Source organism: Pipistrellus hanaki (assembly GCF_964339955.1).
Source record: "Pipistrellus hanaki genome assembly, chromosome: X".
Classification (NCBI taxonomy): domain Eukaryota; kingdom Metazoa; phylum Chordata; class Mammalia; order Chiroptera; family Vespertilionidae; genus Pipistrellus; species Pipistrellus hanaki.
The window spans coordinates 44,653,900-44,676,386 of record NC_140524.1 but is presented as its reverse complement, the minus strand read 5'-3'; the positions used below and the strand labels follow the sequence as shown (position 1 = coordinate 44,676,386).

Sequence of the window (22,487 nt, the reverse complement as noted above, 5' to 3'; positions counted from 1 at the left end):
CTTCCTTTATCTCTAAAAGTCCATTAAAATATCAGATGAGGATTTTTTAAAAAGTAAAGCACTGTGGAATATTTATATAATATTGATAGACTTCTCTTTAAGAGAAAGTAAAATAGGAACTATAAATTTATAGTGAACAATCAATTATGAATGTTTAATCACATTCCAACTTAGCTAAGATCAACACTATCAATTACTTTTATTTTTTTTCCTTTAAAAAAATATCTTAAGATGCTTTCATATTCTGATATTGCTCAAAAAACCCTACAGCAAAACACAAAAGGAACTCTTTCACCCTACTCTCTAAAGAATTTTTAAAATAACTGTGGCATAACAACAATAATTTATATCATAGAGGTTTTCTCAAATGAAGATTTATGAACTTTATAAATGTCTTATTTTGTATGTGGAAAAACTGAATGGCAGTGAAGGAAGTTGTCCAAAATCTCACTAAGAATCGTGGCAAAGCAAAAAATCAAACTCAAATCCAATTAACTATCAAGACAGTGATCTGTCCATAAGGCAAAATATCTCAGTTACCATGGGGGATGGGCATTTCAAAAAAGGCAGTAGAATTAAAATATGCTATATCATAAAAATACAATTATATCATTTGTGTGTGTGTGTGCGTGTGTGTGTGTGTGTGTGCGTGTAAGAGAATGCTATATATATCACCAAATTTCCAATATTTTATACTGATAGATTATTTATTCTTATTTTTATCCACTGATTTCTTCATGCTTTGCATATATTTCTTTTCTCTCCTAGTAGACTATAAGATGCTTTATGGTACAGACCAAATGTTAGTACTTTTTTACATATAGCACAGTGCTCTAAACATAGTAGGCATTCAATAATATGACCATGTCTATGTGTACAATTTCATGAATAGACACTTAACTATCTCTTCCCAACCACCAAAGCAAATCATAGTGACAACCTCTAAACTTCCTTAAAACCCCCAACCCCACATATTAAAGAATAAAAATAAGATCAATAGAGAATACTCCGATAATGTCAGTGCAGAGAGATATTATAACCTTAATATTATTTGTGTGTTTAAGCGCATAAATTAAGGTGGCCAAGAATGAATTGGCATGATTTAACTAATTAAATAACACCCTGTTATTATCCACAGGCTGGTACATTTCCCCCAAGTAGGGTGTTATCCTAACTTTTTTGCTCCTTGATTCTTAGATGCATCCTCTGACCACCTAACTACTTGGTGGCAGTTATACCAAAGTGCACCAGATTGTAAGAGGAGGAATAAATTCTAATCAGTCTTTCTTACTATTTATTAACAGCTTTTATGAAGTTCTCTGGTGAAATAATGGGATAAAATTGAATAGCAAATTCAATTTTTGATTAAAACAATACATAGTACTTTGCCTTTAAAAAAAAAACTCATTGATCAGCTCTGAGGTCTATTTATCCATGTTAATCTCTAATTTCTCTAAAATAATGAATAGGCTGAAAGAGTTATTTTCTGGGCCTAATTTTAAAAAAATTACTCAGAAGTTACCTTCATTTCTATTTTAAAATTTTCTATAGTCTTACCTCCCAGTCCAAATAGTCACAAACATCTTCAAAGTTAGTGAGCAGAGACACTGAGCAGAAGAGCCGTGGCAGTTCATCCCTTGTCATTGGGGGGAAACGGCTATCCTTAAGGGCACTGTTGAAAACAAAGCAAATATTAAAGCAATCACTAAATATGAGTATTCCTAATTTCAAGTGCAAATAATCATTTGAAAAAGGTAAGAGATAAAAAAAAGTCATTAAGGTGCCAACCACACCAATAATCTTCAATATATATTTAAAGGCCCCAAAGATTTTAGTTGTCATTCTTTTTTCATTCAATAGATTGTGTTTACTAGCCAATTCTGAGACCAATTCAATTGTAAAGAATGAATGCTCACCCAGCTGGAGTGGCTCAGTGGTTGAACATCAACCTATGAACCAGGAGGTCATGGTTCGATTCCCAGGCAGGGCACATGCCCAGATTCCCAGTGTGGGGCAAGCAGGAGGCAGCCAATCAATGTGTCTCTCTCATCATTGACGTTTCTATCTCTTTCTCCTTCTCCCTTTCCTTGTGAAATCAATAAAAAATATATTTTTAAAAAGAGTGAATGCTCAATCACATTTCTTGTACAGTCATTTCCTGGTGCACTTTCTTGTTACTTGTAGAATTTGGGAATGTTTTATTTTACTTTTAAGGAGAATAAAAGCCAGACTAGTGGAAACTTGTGGAAAGACTCCTGGATCTAGTGCTGGTGGAAAAAAAAATATGCATTTCATGTTATAAAACAAATTCATACTAGGTTGTCCAGTTACCATAGAATAGCATTCAGAGTTCAAAAAAATTATAAAAATTTCACTTTCTTCAAGCAAAAGAAATAAAAGAAAATGACAAGAATCATGTAAATTTCAGACTAAAACTACTCACAAGGATTTTAGGTCCCCTATAAAGAATAATTCAATATATGACTAAAAATTATTAAATTATAGGAAATAAGGCTAATCTAGGATATAAAAGTATAATTAGGAGACCACTAATCACATCAATTGATTTCAGAGTACATGAATTCTGATTGGATCTTATAATCAAAGGTAATATACCACAATGCCAAACTCTAGAAAACAACCACTATAAAGGACAAAAATGTTGGAAGATCCTAATTCTTCCTGTAACAACAGAAAATACACACACACACACACACACACACACACACACACACACACGTGCTGTGAGTTCCTTGTACTTTTAAAAGAAACCACTTCCTGGTCAAGAAAAACAAACATACCACTGATTGCATACTATATTAAATGGTACTGCTGGCATTTGGTCCATTGAGCCTCAAACGTCTTATATAGCGGCTAATCTTAAGCATGTTTTTATAGATTAATTCTAATAGGTTACAAATTTAGAGTGTACAAACTGTTTGGGTCATAACAAGGTCCTGTGGTCTTTAGAAATAATTTAATTCCATTTTAAGTGACTTCCTCGTTGCTGGATTCCCCCCTCCCCCATTTTCAATTCCTTCACATTCTGAAACTCACCCACTGTACTGTACAAATATATACATATGTTTGTATTTTCAAATATATTTTGGTGGTCATTCTATCCTGCTATAGATAGGAAAATGCTCGTAGAAAGATACAGAGGTGCCTATATAAAGTATAAATGATTTTTTCCAGCCAAGGAATCAAGATTATCCAAGAAATGCAGGAAATCTATGATAATTCATACTCTGAGTATTGACATTTCACTATTTTATAATTTAACAACATAAATTTCCTATGTATGGCTTCTTTTATTTTCCAATTGGCAAATAAAGTTTCAAAAAGTATTTTAAAGTTCTCATTCAAAGCCAAGATAAAGACATATGTCTGTATAAACTCCACCTTTTCCTCACCAAAGAATATACACACTCTGGAGAGAAGCTCTAAAACATAGACTAGAAGAATCTCATGCAAAAAGGCAAATCACGCTTTCAATTTTTCTGCTTAAAAAAAGGCTTACACATTAGAATGATATAAAATGTATTTTTTAGGGTTATTGCTTTTTTATTGTGGTAAAATATATAACATAACATTTACCTTATTAATCATATTTAAGAGTACAGTTCTGTGAGATTAAGTACATTCACATTGTTAAGTGACACCACCATCCATCCCAAGAACTTTTTCATCTTGCCCAACAGAAACATGATACCCATTAAATACTAACTTCCCATTCCTCCTTCCTTTCATAATTTCAATTATAGTAATATAGTCACTAATGTTTAACATAAAACAGCTTTAGTGACATATAATTCCTGTATAAAATTCACCCTTTTAATGTACACAATTCAATAGTTTTTATTGTATTCACAGTTGTACAATTGTCACCATTATCCAATATTAAAACATTTTAATTACACCCAAAAGAAAGACCATACCCATTAGCAGTCATTCCACCTTCTCTTCTCCCCAAGCTGTCTTTATGGATTTCTCTATTCTAGACATTTCATATAAGCAGAATCATACAATATGTGGCCTTTGTTTGAATTTTTTCATACAGCATAATGTTTTTGCAGTTTCACTCATGTTGTAACACATATCAGTACTTCATTCTTTTCATTACCTAGTAATATTCAATTATCTGTATAAATCACATTTTGTTATCCACTTATCTGCTGATGGAAATTTGGCTTGTTTCCACTTTGGAGCTGTTATGAATAATGCTGCTATGAACAACCATTTTTTACTTTTTGTGTGGACATCTGTTTTCATTTCTCTTGGGCAGATACATAGGAGTGGAATTGCTGGATTATATGGTAATTTCATGTTTAACTTTTTCAGGAGCCACCAAACTGTTTCCCACAGTGGCTATACCACTGTACGTTCCTACCAGCAATGTATGAGGATTTTTTTCAATGTCCCCACATCCTCGCCAATACTTGTTATGGTCTGCCTTTTTAATTATAGGCAAGGCCTCCTTCAATGAAGAGTCTTTTGTATCTAGCTCTGCTTTCCATTAAAATACACAAGCCATACAGTTAGTTCCTCAATACTCTGAGGCAAGTTATTTTTTCTTTACCTTATTTTGTAGCAAACCAACAAAAGGTAAATGGTAGCTCAGTGCAATTCAAACTATTTTAAATTAAGGGAATTTTTCTAAAATCTAACTAAGGATCAGGCCAGCAAGATTTCCTGGTTGCTCAATCATTCTGGACTTTAAAAAAAAAAAAAAAAAAAAAAAAAAAAAAGGTATGTTCAGAACAAGGAGTAGATGGGAGAATGCAACATGGCTAATAAGAGAAACTGACAATCATGCCTCACCATACCAAGACTCAAAAGTATTAAATTCAAAATTCTGAAATAGTGAAGGTATATTAGTCATGATGTCATGATGGAAACACTCTGCTTTTATAGAGACACCAGAACAAGACTTTTAATTCTTATATTTTTCATCAACTCTAAGTAACTTCATTAAATTCATGAACACAGGAAAATTCCAAAAGGTAGGAAGCCCTCAATATCTCTAAATGCAAATTCCTCGGGAAAGAAACTAGGAATGAAGGCCTAGCAAGGATTTAAAGGATTATGAAAAATATGAAAAATGCAGCTGGAAACTGACATCAGAGCTGCTAGGCTGATGCAGATAGCTAATAAACAAGATTCAGCTTCCCTCAGCCCTGCTCTCTAGTATATAGAACATGCAGTGTGGAAGGGGAGCCATGCAGTCTAGAATTGGGTAGTAGATTATTCAAGGTGACCCAGCTAGTTAGTGACACAGGTGGGGATACAACCGAGATTCTTGACTCATGTCTAAAATTCTTTCTAGTATCTATACTTTAGTTGCCACATTTGAATAGATTATAAAGAGATATCAACCAAAGGACTTATATGCATGCATATGAGCCTAATCAATGGACACAGACAACAGGGGTTGGGGACACAAATGGGAGGTGGGGGTAATGGGGGAATAAGGACACATATGTAATACTTTAATCAATAAAGAAATTAAATAAATAAATAAATATTAAAATTAAATGCTTGCCTTATTTGGCAATTCTAATCTCATACTTGCAATGCCTCTGCCTAAAAAAGATAACAGTTTAAAGCATTTATTAGTAGCCAAAGGGTAAATAAAGCCAGACTTCCTGTGTATCTGTGTATTGGAAATATGCAGGAGCAAAAAAAAAAAAAGGATTTTAAAATATTAATGCTGTCCATGGGAAGCATTTTATACCAAAGTAGGGTCTGCCCATTTAAATTCTAGGCAGTCTAAGGAACTGACAAATAGTGAAATCCTGTAGTAAATTCATATAAGTTTTCTTTCCTACAATAGGAAGCCAATTTCTAATGTTTGAACATTGCTATGGAAAAAAAAATAAAAACCACTTATATAGAAAACCAGCTGGCTGCTTCATCACTCTTATGATGGATGGGTAGGTTGAAACAACAATTTAATTCACATACCAAATTCAAATATATTCAATTCAAATTGGCACTTTCCCAAGAATATATTTCTCTTAATTGAGAAGCAGTCTTAACATCTGTCAAAGTTAATATCTAATGTTAAATAGCACTTAAATGAAAATGAACATTTTTTAAAAAAGGAATTAAGAGTTGGGCTATAAAAGACAGTGTTTGTGACAGTGCCTAGAAACTGTGAGAGAGAAAAAACACAGCTGAAAAGAGACAAAACCTTAGATATTACAAGGCTCATTGTAAAAAATATAGCATGCAATGGAAAAGATTTAAATGAATCTAGCTAGCTAGTCATTCTCTCACTCATTCATTCATTCCTTTGATTTGTAAAACACTAAAAACTTTAATCAGTTATCCAGTGGAATGTTACCAAACTGAGAAAGGCTTCATATTACAAGCAATCATTTTTCAGGACAAGGAAGTAATTAAATCAAAATTTAAAATCCCTGTTTGGATAGGTGAAGAAAAGCAAATCAAGCATACATTAGTCTAAAAAACACACTCACATAGTTTTCATGAGAGGTTTCAATCATTTAGATATTCTGCCATTCCTCATCAGAGCTACTGGAACAGAGTGCATGCACATGTGGCATGTATGAACTCCAAAAACCTTAGAGTACTAGAATTATCCCTAACCTTTCTTTCACATTAAGTAGCAATTTTTGCTTCCCCGCTATTAGAGAAAATAACAGGCATAAAACAGAACGTAAAAAAAGTGACTATTCATCAAACATAAGTGTAGAGAGAACTGACAAAAGACATGATTCAGGTTAAGGAAGGGACAAAGGAGCCTTATTTTGGTGAGGACTGTGACATAAAAAGAAAATTTTCCATCATTAAGCCATATGTAAAATGTTATTTAATTAGGAGATATTTTTCCCTTTAGAGTAATAAATACAACCCATTTACTGTTCAATGAACATTAACAGTTACATATATTAATTTAAATATATATAATATACAATTGTATATATTAATGTGATATGATGGGTGATTAACAAAGTATGGAGGAAAATTAAGAGAAAGTAAAAAGGAGAAAAAGAAAATATACACAAAGAAATAAAGATGGAGAGGAAGAGAAAATAAGAAGCAGGAAAAGTGGGAGGTACAGAAAGTAAATAATTACACACAAAAGGGACAAAGAGAAAGCAAGCAAGGAGGAGTGGAAGATAAGAGGGAAAGTAAGATTTAGTGCAATACTTCCTGTAGGTTTCCATAAATATTATGTAGCTCCTATTCTATAGGATTTACTTAGGCTTTAGAGTGTTATCACCTACTGATTAGCTTAAAGTTCTTGAATTGCTCTAATCTAGAATTCTTACTTGTAAAAACCTTTATTCTCTGGGATAGCCACAGGTGCCCACCAGGAGGGGAAAATACTCTCTAGGCTGCATGCTGTGATGACCAGAGCAATATTGTCAAGAATCTGCCTCCTAGCCACAAGTTCCTCACCTTTAAATTAGGAGAACAAGTTGTGAATTTGTTTTGGTGGAGCAGAACTAAAACTGGGGCTTAGGGTTGGGGAGATACATAGAAAAACAGATGGCTAAATGTTTAGTGTGTATGGAAGGTACTCCTAATTTCCCTCCATATACTGTCCACATAGTGCTCTCCTTTCAGAATTGCTGGGTTGACTTTATCCTGGTTTTAGAAATAGATGACTAGAAACAGTGTTTTGTTTTCATTGTTTTTCTGATAAAAATCTTTTAAAATATATTCTACAAAGGTATAATGAACATCATTTAATTGTCTCTTCATGACTCAGGTTCATCTTTAAGACTCAGTATGACTTTGGGTCATTCATTACTACCCAGTATTAGAATAGTGCTCTCAATGGTCTTGACAAAAAAAAAAAATCTGTGTATGTGGAAAACAGATTATGGTTTGACCACCAACAATTTTAATCTTGGGAAACTTGAAATTGTGAGATTGTCTCTACTTTCAAGTGAATGTAACACAAAATAAATCTGGCATAGACTTTCAAAGTTTCTAGGGATTTCATTCTTGTGTTATCTGAGTTAGGACACTATAAAACTGAACTACCTCTCAAATAAAATTGAACGTAAGCTGAAACCGGTTTGGCTCAGTGGTAGAGCATCGGTCTGCGGACTGAAAGGTCCCAGGTTCGATTCTGGTCAGGGGCATGTACGCTGGTTGCGGGCACATCTCCAGTAGGGGGTGTGCAAGAGGCAGCTGGTCGGTGTTTCTCTCTCATCGATGTTTCTAGCTCTCTATCTCTCTCCCTTCCTCTCTGTAAAAAATCAATAAAATATATATATATTTTTAATTGAACATAAATTTTATTGACTTTTCTCTTACAATTTAGAAACCTCTATAACCCTAACCAAGTATCATTTCCCCAGGGACATTAAAATCATGTCTCCAGAATATCACAACAGTTCCCTATGACTTACTGCCAATAACTATAGCTCCTAAAAATGCAAAATTGAAGTCCTCATTAATACATGAACACTATTTCATAGTCCTAAAGAACATAGCACAGTAGCATGGTCAAGAGTTTGGATTCTGAGTCAGACATACCTGCATTTGGATCCTGGCTTTATTGCATACTAGCTGTGTGACATCTGCATAAGTCTTTTAACCTGTGCTAGCTTCCATTACCTCGTCTATAAAATGAGAATAATAATAGTGCTTACCTCTCAGAGTTACTATAACAAATAAATAAAATATTAGCACTTGTATTAGTGTCTTGCATACACTAGGTGCTTAATAAGCAGTGGATAGAAAAGAACTTTGATCATCAGCATATTTGTAAAGTTGATGCTTACAGGGCAGCCACCATATCATGCTCTGGTGGAAGGGAGTTCCAAGAGTAAGATTAACCCTTCAAACTTGAGATGGGAGGATCTAAACAAGTTATCTTCTCTAGGAATTAAATGTGGCCATCCCAGGGGATAATGGCTATCTTCCCAGGTTCTGGCTTTGTTTTTGTTTGTTTTTCTGAGAAGCCTTCACTTCGTTTTCTTTAATTTTTAAAATATTTATTGGGTACCTGTTCTATGCCTTTTATTACATGAAGAGTCATGGAGCATATAAAAATAGTATATTACAAAATAATATATGGATACATATAAAAGACTTATTAAAATCACATATAATAGGAATGCTGACAGGAGTGGTCAGAAAAGGTTAACTTCTTTTCTGGAAAGATCTGTTTTACACTCATTGCTGCTGGGTTTACTAGTTACCGAGTGATCCAGAGTTGTAGGAAAATTTTACAGAAATGAAACGAATACATCTTTTCTAGTAACATATCTACTACATTAATTAAGGTGCCTCTTTATCAAGAAGTTCCATGATTTTGCAGACATGCATTCCTATGTTGCTTTGCTATTCTTTCTTGGTTTTCCTGAATTAGATTTTTAAAAATCTCTAGCGCAAAGGATTGGTCTTTTTCTTCCATACAAGAAATATTTACCCAGAAATGTAATTCCATGAATTATGTTCAATTTGTCTTCAATTGATTTAGATATATTATTCTATATCCTACTGATTATGCTACCAGAACAATATTTAGCAAAACAAAACTCTATAAGCAGCAAAGAATAAGAGCTGAGAGGTTTTGCGCTTTCCTTATCTAAACCAATGGTTTCCAAACTGTTTTTACTGAGCATTCTTAGCAATAAAACATTTGAGCACATATTCCCAACATGTATATTTACTTATAAAGTAATTAATATAACCAAAGCATAATATATACTTAGAGTAAGTTTTGTTCTTAAAAACAGCAGGTAAAAATACATATTTCAAATGTTCTTGATCATTTCTCTTATTTGGAGGCTGACATCTTTTGATTATTTTCATTTTTACTTTGTAACTTGGCCAACCAGGTTACGCGGTAACTTGAAGTGCCAGCTAGCTCCATCATTTTCTCATCTTTGCCTTGTGCTTGGATTATTACTATTTTCATTAATCCATGATTCCTTTGCAGGAATTTTCTTAAGCCACTTGTGTATCCTGCCTGGGCTAGTTTATTTAGCATTAGCTAATTTTAGGAGTAATGGACAAGTGGCTTAAGAAGATTCCTGCAAAGAAACAGGTTGCATTTAATATAAGAACTATGAATCTATTTAACTATGGGCATGTAAACTGAAATACTTTTCTGAAATTCGCTAAAAGTAAATGAAAGGATTGTGCTACTACCTATTCCCATCAAATAAGAGATCTTATGCTTTCCACAGGATTATGTGACAATGTCCCTTTGTTATAAACCAAATGAGAGCACCAGGGCCAATCCATACATGAACTATTAGTGGAGTACAAGTACTTTTTTATATTTTAGATTAGAAGATCACAAATAGAATGTCTAATCTTTTCTTCTCACCCAACAATGGATCATCTGGTTATACCTCTCTTTGGAGACTGCTAATCTACAGCTCCTAAATCCTAGGAGACTGGTTCTAATATACTTAGACATGCCACTATGAGCAAAAGCAGCTCTAAATGTAAGAGCCAATGTTGGTTGAACACATACTGTGAGTCAGGTGCTACACATGTATTTCTTGTTGTCTTCAAAACAATCACATTTGAAGACACTGAAGTTGACTGTGTTCAATGAGATCAAACAACTTGACAAAGGTCATATAAACAGTATGAACTCTGGGTTGCTAGTCTCTTTTTACAGTACTGTTTCTAGAATGTTAGCAAATCAACACAATGTATACACATTTAATAAGATTTAAGGAATTTTCTCCCAATTAATGCTTGTTCTCCTGGGGTTTAACCGAATGCTTTAGGTATAAGTGTGAGCAGGTTCTGAAACTGAGATTAAATAGTACTACTTTAGTGAAAGTATTAGCTTGTTTTTATTCTCTTCTTTCTCCATTTTGATCTTGGTGATTCAGAGTTGCTACCATTGAAAAACATCTGTTTTACCTAAATTTAATAAGCCATATTAGTGGGATACTAGGCCTTCCTTTATTCTGAAGCCTTTTCACAATTTTAAATTTAATCTGCTGTAAGTCATAATAGAGTTACCAAAGTACTAGTTTTGGACATATCTAGGATGGTAGGCCTATTTCTTATTTTTAACTTTACTTTTCCAACTTGAATGAATAAGCTCTTTCATACTCACCACAAGAGACATGCCTGCCTTTCTCCCCCCACTCCCCGTCCCTCTTTCCATGGTAATAAAATCTATAAATTAAAACTCTGTAAATTGCAAAACATATGTTGTCACTCTAATTTATGTGCCATGTTAGGGTGATTCTGTCTTACCCATGGATTTATTGTCTTTTCTAAAACTATTGCCAGTCCTAGATGGTAAAGGTCTGCTGAGAGCTAGCATGTTGGTTCTCACTGAGTGGACTATAATTTCCTTGGATGTCACCAATAGGGAACTAAAGGTAACAAAGGAAAAGAGTTAAGTCAGTGTTAAAGATGAGGTGCAAAGTAAACTTATCCACTCAGTCATGCTGAGAAAGAGAGAAAGAGGGATCCAGCCATTTCTATTGCCTCACTGACATTTTTTCCCCACTTTGAATTTCCTTCTGTTTTCCTCCTCCCCAAACTTCTGGATGTTTTCTTCTTTATACCTAGTTAGGTGAGGAAGCATGAATAGTAAAATGTCGCAAGGAGATGAAAGGAAAGAATGTGGGTGTGGGAACAGATGAAAACACAAAGGCCTACAGCTGCTGCCTCCATTGGACAAGGATAATTGTGCAAGGCAGTCACATGTTATCAAGCTCCACCATTGCGTCAGGATGACCCATTCCCTTCTGTACTGGTTTTACGTTCTATTTCAGCCTTTGGGGAGTGGATGGGTGATGGTGACAGAGAAAGGTACATGATCCATTCCCTGTTTTTTTTCTAGGGCTTTTAAGGTAACCTTGAAAAGCAGAAGGCCAGTTAGAAGAAAAAAAAAGCTGAGTGCCTCATCCTCCCAGCAGCCTAGCTGCTTAACCAGGCAATGGCTATTGAGTCAGTTCCTTGCTTTTTATAATTTGCAATCACATATTTTCCTGCAGTGAAGCATAAACTACATGTGTTTTAAGGCCTCTATAACTTGCCTTACATTCATTTAAACAGAACTATTTTCATTTTTATTACTATGTCATATCTTTGGGGAATTTTTTTCCTTTCAAATCACTCATATTGTCTTCATTTTATGATTCTTTATAAAGTTTCCAAAGGGTCTTCACATCATTCTTCCTAGGTGACCCTCAAAACAGCCCCATAAAGTAGCAAAGCTAATGCTACATTATATTATAAATAATAACAGTTGCCCTCCAAGAATAAGGCTCTAAAGTCATAGAGTCACCAAATGTCACAGCTACAAGAACTTAGATATCATCTAGTCCACACCTTTCATTTGATATTTGGGGGAACTAGAGAGGAAAGTGAGGTGTTCAAAGTCACGCAGCTACTGAGTAGTGGAGCTGGAACTATATGTTGCATCTTTTGACTTCCCCTCCCCCCAATGACTGATCTTTCCATTAATCTTTCACATATTTGTTGACCAAGTCCCAACTCTATCCTAATCCAATAACACCCCATAACCAATGTGCAAAGAAAAAAGAAGAGAATTATGTCAGAGGCTTCAGGGAACAACTAGAACAATAAAGCAGTGAGCTTCCAAGAATAACTAGACATTATCAGGCACCTGGCACTTGTCAGCATGACAAAACCACACAGAATGTAGAAACTGAGCAGATAAGGATTGGGGAGCACCAACATAGTGAGGGTGGCAAATGCAGGCTTCACTATGGCCCTCTTTCCATTTCTAACCCATTGCCTCCTCATCTCACTTTATTCTTACACACTCCTAGTAGGTGTGGCTCTCTCTTCATTGTGCTTTTCCCTTGCTATTCTTACCTTTGCAGCCTATCCATTCTGTCTGATCCTTTATCTCCAACTGCTGAATGCCATAGAAGGATTATTAGACAGAAAAGTTATGCATTTTTAAAATAAAGAGTATTTAGTTCCCTTGTAACAAGCTCTAAGAATGAGAGAACCTGCCCCTATTGTAAATGCCACTGTAGTTCCCATTGTATGTGTTCAAATATGTTAAACTATAAGGTGGTCAGGGAAAAGTAACCTTAATGTCCATTTTCAAGTAAATAGCACAAAGTCATGTGGAGATTCAGCAAGGGACAACTATGTTGTTCTTGATGTACTGCTAAAGCTCTTAACTTGAACCCAAGCTACCTTCCAATCTCTTGGAACATATTTTACTTTATTCCTTTCAACAAATATGTTAAAGTGAGCCTGATCAAACAGAAAGGGGTATTTTAACTCATCTCTCATTTTGTTTATAGCTTCATAAACCGAATTTTAAAAGGCAAAGAAAAATTTTACTTGTATAGTTTTCCATTAAAAATTACTTAATTCTCCCATTGAAAAGGTTCTACTTTGGCTGGTTAGGGTTAGGGTTAGGGTTAGGGTTAGGGTTAGGGTTAGGGGACAAGCACACCACCTAATACAATATTGGAAAAGCTTCACTATATGCTGCTGAAATAATGACAATTGTTGAATCTGTACTACAGTATATATTTAAAACACACACAATAGATACTAAAAGGAAATAAGCATCATTTGGCTTTGGAAAAAATGCAATGGATAAAAGCCATGTAATTTAAATTAGTCATGTGACATCGCTATCCCTGACAGCAGCAAAACCTGCCGTGAATAAGTGGCAGTCCTACTCATTACTGATGGAAGAGAATGTCTATGGATGTGAATTAATTTAGCAAATATTTATTGAGTGCCTGCTATGTGCCAAGCACAAGTATACATACAGTGGCCTAGTATGTTCAATTGCAGTCCTGTGGAACAACTTTATTCATAGAAGTTTTACTATAATGCCACAATATGACTGGCATTTATATGAGCAACTTAGAGCACCTAATGATAAGTACAAATCTCATAAACTAAGTCACATTTTAAAAATGTAAAAAAAAAAAAAAAAGAGAAATACACCTAAATTCACAAGGCCTTACTACTTTTAAACTTATGGATACTCGCCTATTTGCAGAAAATCTACCAGATTAAGCAAAACCCTGTAGAAACATAAATTCAAAACTACATTTTGACTATTTATACCCACGTGTATGTCATATATATAACTTTATTAGAGCATAAGCTCCATGAGTATGAGGACTGCTTATTTTTGCTCACTACTGTATGCCCAGTGCCCAGCATTCAGTAGCTAGTGAATAAATTTTTAATAAGTGAAAGAAATAATGTAGGAGGAAAATCTCATATTTAATAAACATTTATTGGCAATATAATAAACATTAAGTAGTCCTACTGATCATACTTTATTAAACACTCAACATTCCCCTACACTCTAAATATCCTTTTATTTATCACATAAAAACTGTCCACCAAAGTATGTTCTTACCTGTTTAATATGTATTAAAGACTATTTATTTAGATGGTGTAAATGGTCTTTTTGGTCTTTAGCAAGATTACTTACAGTGAATTCATAGTACAACACAAGTTAGCATCATTTTTCTAACTACAACTCATGGACTGCTATAAATAGATAATAATCTACTTCCACGATAGAATTACAGAGCTGCTTTGATCTCACAGGCCTTTTCCCCTGAGGAAAACACAGATGCTTTGCATCCTGAAGGAGTTCAGTGTTTGTGGGGTGATTGTTACTACTATTTTGTTGTAGCTTAAAACACATAGGGAACCATAACACCAGTCTATTTTTATGCCTTTCACACCTTCTTATAAAAGAAAATCTTTTGAAATGGATAAATCACAAATCAGCAAAGGCAGGCACGGCAAAAAGAAGCACCAGATAACAGTCTCTCTTAGGGGTGTCGAACTCAATCAGAGAAGGGGCCAAAATCTAAAATCCAGCCTAAATCGCGGGCCGAATGGTTTACTGAACAGTCATAAACTGACAATGTCATAAACCAGGGGTCCTCAAACTTTTTAAAGTGGGGGCCAGATCACGGTCCCTCAGAGAGCTGGAGGGCCGGACTATATGAACTACTAATCCCTACTGTAACACCTTGGCTGCGCTCACTGCCCAAAAAACCTGGCGGGCAGGATCAGACTCCCCTGGGGGCTGCATGTGGCCCGCGGGCCGTAGTTTGAAGACCCCTGAAACTGACAGCGGAGTGCAGTGATGACAGCGCGGTGCGGGCCACATTGCAAGGCCTGGCGGGCTGGATTTGGCCCGCGGGCCTTGTGTTTGACACATGTGCAATGAACATTGATCTAAAGGAAATCAGACATCAGTTCACAAATAAAAACTCCTTTCAAAAAATCCTCTGCCCACTCTTAGTTCTCTGTGGGATTGCAGGTGAGTAATCTTCCAAGAGGAAAGGGGAGCTTGTTGAAAATCAACTCTCTAAAGCTGGGAATGATTTAGTGGAAGAAGGGCTAACTTTGGGAAAGAGGAGTGGACCTTTGGTGCACTTCTGAATGTTTATCAATTAAGAGGTTCTTAAAACTTAGACTGATAGGGGTTAAAGCATTAGTGTATAAGAGCAAACATTCTCTAAATCACATTATACTTAAGATTCCCAGGTCTGATTTGTCTTTTCCAAGGAATATTGGTTTAGAATGCTGCTCAGAACCTGCTCCACAAATCTGAGAGACCTGGTTATAACACCTCATTTTCCTTTGCTACTGCCATGTTCTCTCCCCTCCCCATGTAATTAAAAGCCTCTTCTTAAACTTTGGTAAATAACAGTAAGAAAATGAAAAGAATAATTTTCTGTGGATTTAACTTTCATGAAAATAATTATCAGTAATGGAAAACAAACTATTTGTAACAGAATAAAACATTAATTTGAGCTCCACTAATTCAGAATGTGTGTTAATTTAAACAGAGCTAGGCTGACTGCTACATTGAGCAAATCAACTTTGTAATTAAGGTTGTAAGAAAAATACAGGAGTTGCTGAAAGAGAAACTATTATCAGGACTCTAAGATTAACCATCTACATGCCCTTTAACTCTATAATTATAAATCTATGTGTATATGACAAAGCAGGGCTTTGAAAAACTTCTACTTGACAATACTCTGTTAGCCCATTATGAATTATCTGTCTCAGTAAAACAAGCAAAATTATTTTTAAATAAATATTTAATTAATTCTTTGTTAATCATAATGGACTTCCTGCAATTTTATTTATTTATTTATTTATTTATTTATTTATTTATTTATGTGCAATTATTTTTAATCTGGGAGCTTTTATTTCCACTTTGGTGTTGCTAGCTACTCAAGGACCTTCAAGTGTAAGTCTAATGATAGATCTCTAATAACTGAATCAGAAATATAACACAATCACTTACTTACTACTGTCTGACCTAAGGAAGTTACTAACTTTTCATACTTTGGGTTACATTTAGCTGTAAAATAGGGGGAGGAGGGGAAAAAACTTGTATCTCTGAGATTATAGACTTACACGCTAGAACAAACAAAAGACAAAGCAACAAAGTCATTGGGGAACCTATACATTAAGCACAAAATAAGCAGTCATTATAAATCAATTATCAAATGAAAAAAGTAGCATCACTGTTCAAAGGAAGCATTTCTGGACGTTGTTACTCCTCAAACCTACATACTATCTCTCACTTGACTAGCACAAGGGGATCTTCCAGCTTTCCACATCCATTTATTCCTTCTTGAAGTATGGATCATGGCCTCAGAGGCCTAGTTACCTCAATTTAACCACTCTAATTATATTGTAAACTAGATTCATACATGTTTCCCTTAAGTACAAACTACACAGTACTAGCACAGCATGGATGGGTACTCTACTGACCTTACTTGATTTGAGGTGATAACACTTCCTCTTTTCATATGCAGAATTGTAAATCAGAACAGTAAGATAAAAAAAATGACTCAGAGATTTGTAGTTTCTAAAGAAACATTAAAAATATCAGAATCAGCAAATGTGTTTGCCTAAAATTAATAGGTATTCCATAAGAATACTAAATAAAATAGTCATAGGTTAATATTCCAATGAAAGTGAAATGATAGCCAGTACAGTCTGTAGGGGAAAAAATTATTCAAAAAGGTTTTGGGCAAGAAAGTCTATAGTCTGTTTTAAAATATGTGTCTTTATCTACTGGGTTGATCATTTGTGTCATCTTTGTATCATCACTGTCATCTCTGTATCATCAGTATTAAATGAGAGGAACAAGGGGACCCATAGTGCAAAAATCATCTACAACTGAACACCATAAGCTTGTGACTCCTTTTAAATGAGAATTTTTCTTTTTAAATTATGCATGGCTTGGACAAATATTTAAGGTAGTCAGTAAACACAGGACACAAACCCAATGGTAGGCAGAGTAAGGCAGCTCACAGTTTTCTGGTTTGGAGGTAGTTTTCTATGAAAGATCATAAAAGGCATAATCTATAACTAAGTGGTGCCAATTAATTTTCTAAATAAATATTGACAAACTAAAGGTCCGGTGCACGAAATTCTTGCATGGGTGGGGAGTGTCCCTCAGTCCAGCCTGCAGTCTTCGATTGGGAATCCCTCTCACAATCCAGGACTGCTAGCTCCCAACCACTTGCCTGCATGCCTGCCTGCCTGATTGCCCCTAACTGCTTCTGCCTGCCAGCCTGATCACCCACTAACCACTCCCCTGCCAGCCTTATCAACACCTTACTGCTCCCCTCTCGGCCCAATTGCCCCTAACTGCCCTACCCTGCCAGCCCGATCACCCCTAACTGCCCTCCTCTGCTGACCTGGTCACCCCTAACTGTTCTCCCCTGCTGGCCTGGTCCCCTCCAACTGCTCTCCCTTGCCAGCCTTGTCGCCCCTAACTGCCCTCCCCTGTAGGCCTGGTCGCCCCTAACTGCCCTCCATTGAAGGCCTGATTACCCCCAACTGCCCTCCCTTGCAGGCCTGGTCCCCCCTCAACTGCCTTCTCCTTCAGGCCTGGTCCCCCCCTAACTGCCCTCCTCTGCAGGCCTGATTGCCCACAACTGCCCTCCCCTGCTAGCCATCTTGTGGTGGTCATCTTGTGTCCACATGGGGACAGCCATCTGTGATCACATAGGGGTGGCCACCTTGTGTGTTGGAGTGATGGTCAATTTGCATATTACTCTTTTATTAGATAGGAGGATGTGCTCATAATACAAATTGAACACTTATCTAAAGTGTTTTCACTACTTAATGCTAAGCTATCCTATCTAATAAAAGCATAATATGCAAATTAACCATCACTCTGCTACACCCACCAGCCAATCAGAGCGAGTATGCCAATTAACCCCAACCAAGATGGCTGCAGCAACAGAGAGAAGGAGGGAGGCGTGGATTTCCCTGGCAATGGAGGAAGCCAAGCTTTCTGCACACCCTGTCCAGCCGGGGCCTCCACTCAAGGGTACAAAGTTTCAATTATAAAAGGTAAATAAATTCCAACAGAAATGGCAGCAGCCACTGAACTGGAAGAGCAGGAGGCTAGGGTTGACCTGGGTGATGGAGGAAGCCAAGCTTCTGCAGCCCTGGCCAGCCCAGGCCTTAACTCCCGGCTACAAAGTTTCAATTGTAGAAGATAAATAAATTCCAGATACCAGGGCCTCTGCTTAGTTTACCCGGGGGGCATGGCTGGCCTGTAAACCACCATAGGCCCCTCTCCCAGGCCACCCCATGACCTAAGGGAACCCCCACCCTGATCTGGGACACCCTTTAGGGCAAACCAGCTGGCCCCCACCCATGCACCAGGCCTCTATCCTATATAAGACCATTACTCCAACTCACAAGATTGATGCCCCCATGTGGTCAAAGATCCTGCCCCCATGTGGACATAAGATGGTCAGCACAAGATGGCCAGCAGGGGAGGGCAGTTGGGAGGGACCAGGCCTGCAAGGGAAGGCAGTTGTGGGCGATCAGGCAAGCAGGGGAGGGCAGTTGGGAGGCACCAGGCCTGCAAGGGAGGGCAGTTGGGGGCGATCAGGCAAGCAGGGGAGGGCAGTTGGGAGGCACCAGGCCTGCAAGGGAGGGAAGTTGGGGGCAATCAACCCTGCAGGGGAGGGCAGTTAGGGGTGACCAGGCCGGCAGAGGAGGGAAGTTGAGGGCAAATGGGCTGGCAGGGGAGCAGTTAGACATCAATCAGGCTGGCATGGGAGTGGTTAGGGGGTGATCAGGCTGGCAGGCAGAAGCGGTTAGGGGCAATCAGGAAGACAGGCAGGCAAGTAGTTGGGAGCCAGCAGTCCTAGATTGTGAGAGGGCAGTTGGACATCCCTCGAGGGGTCCCAGATTAGAGAAGGTGCAGGCTGGGCTGAGGAACATACACCCCATGTATAAATTTCATACACCGGGCCTCTAGTTACAATATATTAGTATTAAATGCTTACAATCTTTTTTTTTTTTTTTTAATGATTCTTTTGACAATGTGTACAGCAGCAACCATCCTGTCTTTTTCACTTTTTGGGGGCTTCTCTTAGTTTCAGAAAATATGACAGTTGTACTTAAGGAACCATCTAAATCATCTTGTGGTGCTAGCTGTTCATTTTTACTGTATATGAATGTTGCTCAAAATCTAGACCCCAGCTGATACCTTGAAATGTTTATTTTCTTTGTTAATGGAAATTACTGCACTAGGTGCTGGATTCTTTAACGCCAGGAAACTGCCCCCACAAGCAGCTTTGAGACTCTAAGCAAGTCAAAGAAGCCTAAGTGTCATGGGGCACTCCTACACACATTTCAAAAACCCCCCAGTCTAGAATTACACCATTCTAGGAGTTTCAGTTAGGACATCACTCAGCTACAATATAAAAACAATTCTTTTAAATTGGAATCATATTCACAGAACATCTGGGAAGTTCCCCAAAGGAAAAGAAGATTATCCAAATAAATGGAAGAGAAGATGCTGACTTTTATCATAAAACAAAATTCAGTCAGTTTCTATCATGCTAGATAAATCAACAGATGTGCTCTTTACCTTTTAAAAAAAAGTCTGGAATCTATCTTTATTCAGTCTTGAAACCAAGACATTCTTAGGTTGTAAGTACAGTTATTTAAATTCCATAACAACTGCCCAGTGTTTATAAACATTTATTTTTTTAATAGATGTATCATCCACAAAATGTATATTTGGTTAGAAAGAGGAATTTTAAGGGTTCAGTGTACTTTAACAAATGTTACATATCAATGTTTTTTCAATCAAGATACAGTCTATAAATTTATCTTTTGTTTTTCTAAGCTTTGCTTTGTGGCACAGGCTAAAAGAAAATCATGATATAAGGGGTCCCGTTCCTCTGTTTTCCTTATTATACTTTTTATAAAACAATATATTACATACTACTAATATAACAACATGTTAGACAGTATACTCCACTCTCAATACCATATCTTGAAAGAATACACTTTTTAAAAATTAAATTCTTAATTTACAAAAATCTCCAATATTCAAAATCAGAAAAAAGATACCCTAAGATTGAAGTAAAATTACTTTGACATTAAAAATGACTCTATTACAAGCAAAGTGTCAACGTGTACTTCTGCTGTGTTGCTTATCATTTTTAATTGTGTCATCTCCCCATCATGTAAGAAGAACCCTTTGGAGCCATCTTCAACTCTTCCCTTTTACCTTACTCCCCACATATAGTCTCATTTTGTTCTATTACTACCATGTCTCTGTTATATATCTTTTTATATCCTTCCTGTTACTAATCTAATTCAGGCCTGTAGCATATCTCATTTGGAATTTAAAATTAGTCTCCTAACTGGTCTGTCTCTCATCTCTATCCTTTCCATTCCATCCTATATACAAGCAGCCAGAGCCATCCCTAATGACCTTTTCACTCTGCTTAAAATCTTTCAATGGCAATTCAATGCCTTTAAAAAACAACCCTGTCCTTGTCTAACATTTTATCTCCCACTGTCCTCATTAGAACGCAAGTCACACATAGGGTTATTTACAATTTTCTCTCAAACAACATACACTGTTCTTTTCCCTTGCATTTGGCTCAGGAAGTTTTTAGACACACAATGCATATGCTCCCTATATCCTCACTTTTTAATGTTGTGAGTCTTAAATGCCCACAGAGATTTAGCTGCAATGTCAGTTCTCCTGTAAAACCTTTCCCATTCTATTCAACCAGAGCTAATTTCTCTCACTTCCAGTAGTGTTGTTTATATATCCAATGTATCACTTATTACACCCTTTATAGTTCTTTTGTGTACATGTTGCTCTCTTGCAAGACTTTAAGCTCATTGAGGGTAGATATTAAGTAGTTTCATCTTTGTAGCTCCACAGTACCCAGTGCAGTACCTCGCTCAGAATAAATGTGGGACTGAACTAAATAAGCCTTATTTCAGCCTGACATAATTAAGAAGCAAGACTGTTAGGATTTAAAATAAATTTTATCTTTAATGACAGCTGTGTTATTATAATTGCTGCTTATTTAAAGAAAATACTGAATGCATCTTTCAATCAAGCTTTGAAACTATAGTGACTATTCTAAGTTTGAATTACTTTATTAAGAAAATAATAATGGCAAGAACATTGAAATCTTTAGTAAAATAATGTCAACGAAGAAAGATTTTTTTACAGTAGATTCAGCTGTACAAGTTCAACCAATAAACCACAAAGGCAGTCTTTTTCCCTCCGAATATGAAAAGGGTAATATTAAACATATTGATAAAAACTAGCTAGGAGGCACTGGGTAGAGCCTCCATTCTCAATCAGTAACTGCTCGTTTCTGTAGCTGGATTTGGATCTTCTCGTGGAAGGGCTGAATAGATTGGATCCCACTAAATTTCCAAGTCGGACAAAATCATAACTTGGAAGTGGCCTAACTACTGGCAATTGTAAGCACAGTAAATCCCTTCTCCTTCTGTAACCCCCTCAAGTGTCCTGCGTTCACGACTTTTATACCAGATGTTTTGTTGAAATTAACACATTCCTATCAAATGCATATCAAAAGGACCTCTTTCCTTTCACTGCAACTGAAATTTATTATATTGAACATTCTAAGTATTCTCCAAACCACTTATTTGTTACAGAATTTTGCATAGTATTTATTACAAGGGGAATGACAATGAAAATTGGGCTCAGAATAGAGTGGGATCCATTCCAGAGCAAATATTCCTACAGTTGGTAATTGTAGACAGGAACTCTTGAAGACAGTATCTCTCAAAAGAAGTTTTTTGACCTTGCTAAATAAAATGATCAGCATGTCGCAATCCCTGGCCCAAATCTTTCTTGGGAAAAGAGCGAGGTAGTGTTTTGCTTGTCGAATCCAAGTTTTATTTCTATATAAACACCACCTCTTTACATGGTTTAATCCATTAATAGAATCAAGCATAATTAACCAAATATTAATAAATGGAGTAATATGAAGACATGACCTGTGATAGATTGCTCACCTGAAACTTTGGTCACACACACCCCCACCCCAAGATGTTTAGCCATTGCAGAAACATCATTTCTGACAAACCATCACCCACTCACCCAATGTTTTTAAGATCAGGACTGTTCACACAGAAATGGCCATCTCTCCCTTATGAGGATTTAAAAAAAGACTTGGAGACTAGTGCCACTGTGAATAAAATAGCCTTCATGA

General features: G+C 36.4%; 1 protein-coding gene across 2 annotated transcripts in view; it reads right to left on the bottom strand.

Moving 5' to 3' along the window:
* The window catches only part of AMMECR1 (AMMECR nuclear protein 1), a 131,498-nt gene that overhangs the window by 31,341 nt on the left and 77,670 nt on the right, over positions 1–22,487 (bottom strand). For both annotated transcript variants that reach the window (XM_084870500.1, XM_084870499.1), the window contains exon 3: positions 1,558–1,672. In XM_084870500.1, the coding sequence (XP_084726626.1) occupies positions 1,558–1,672 (115 nt within the window). The remainder of the gene's footprint in view (positions 1–1,557; positions 1,673–22,487) is intronic.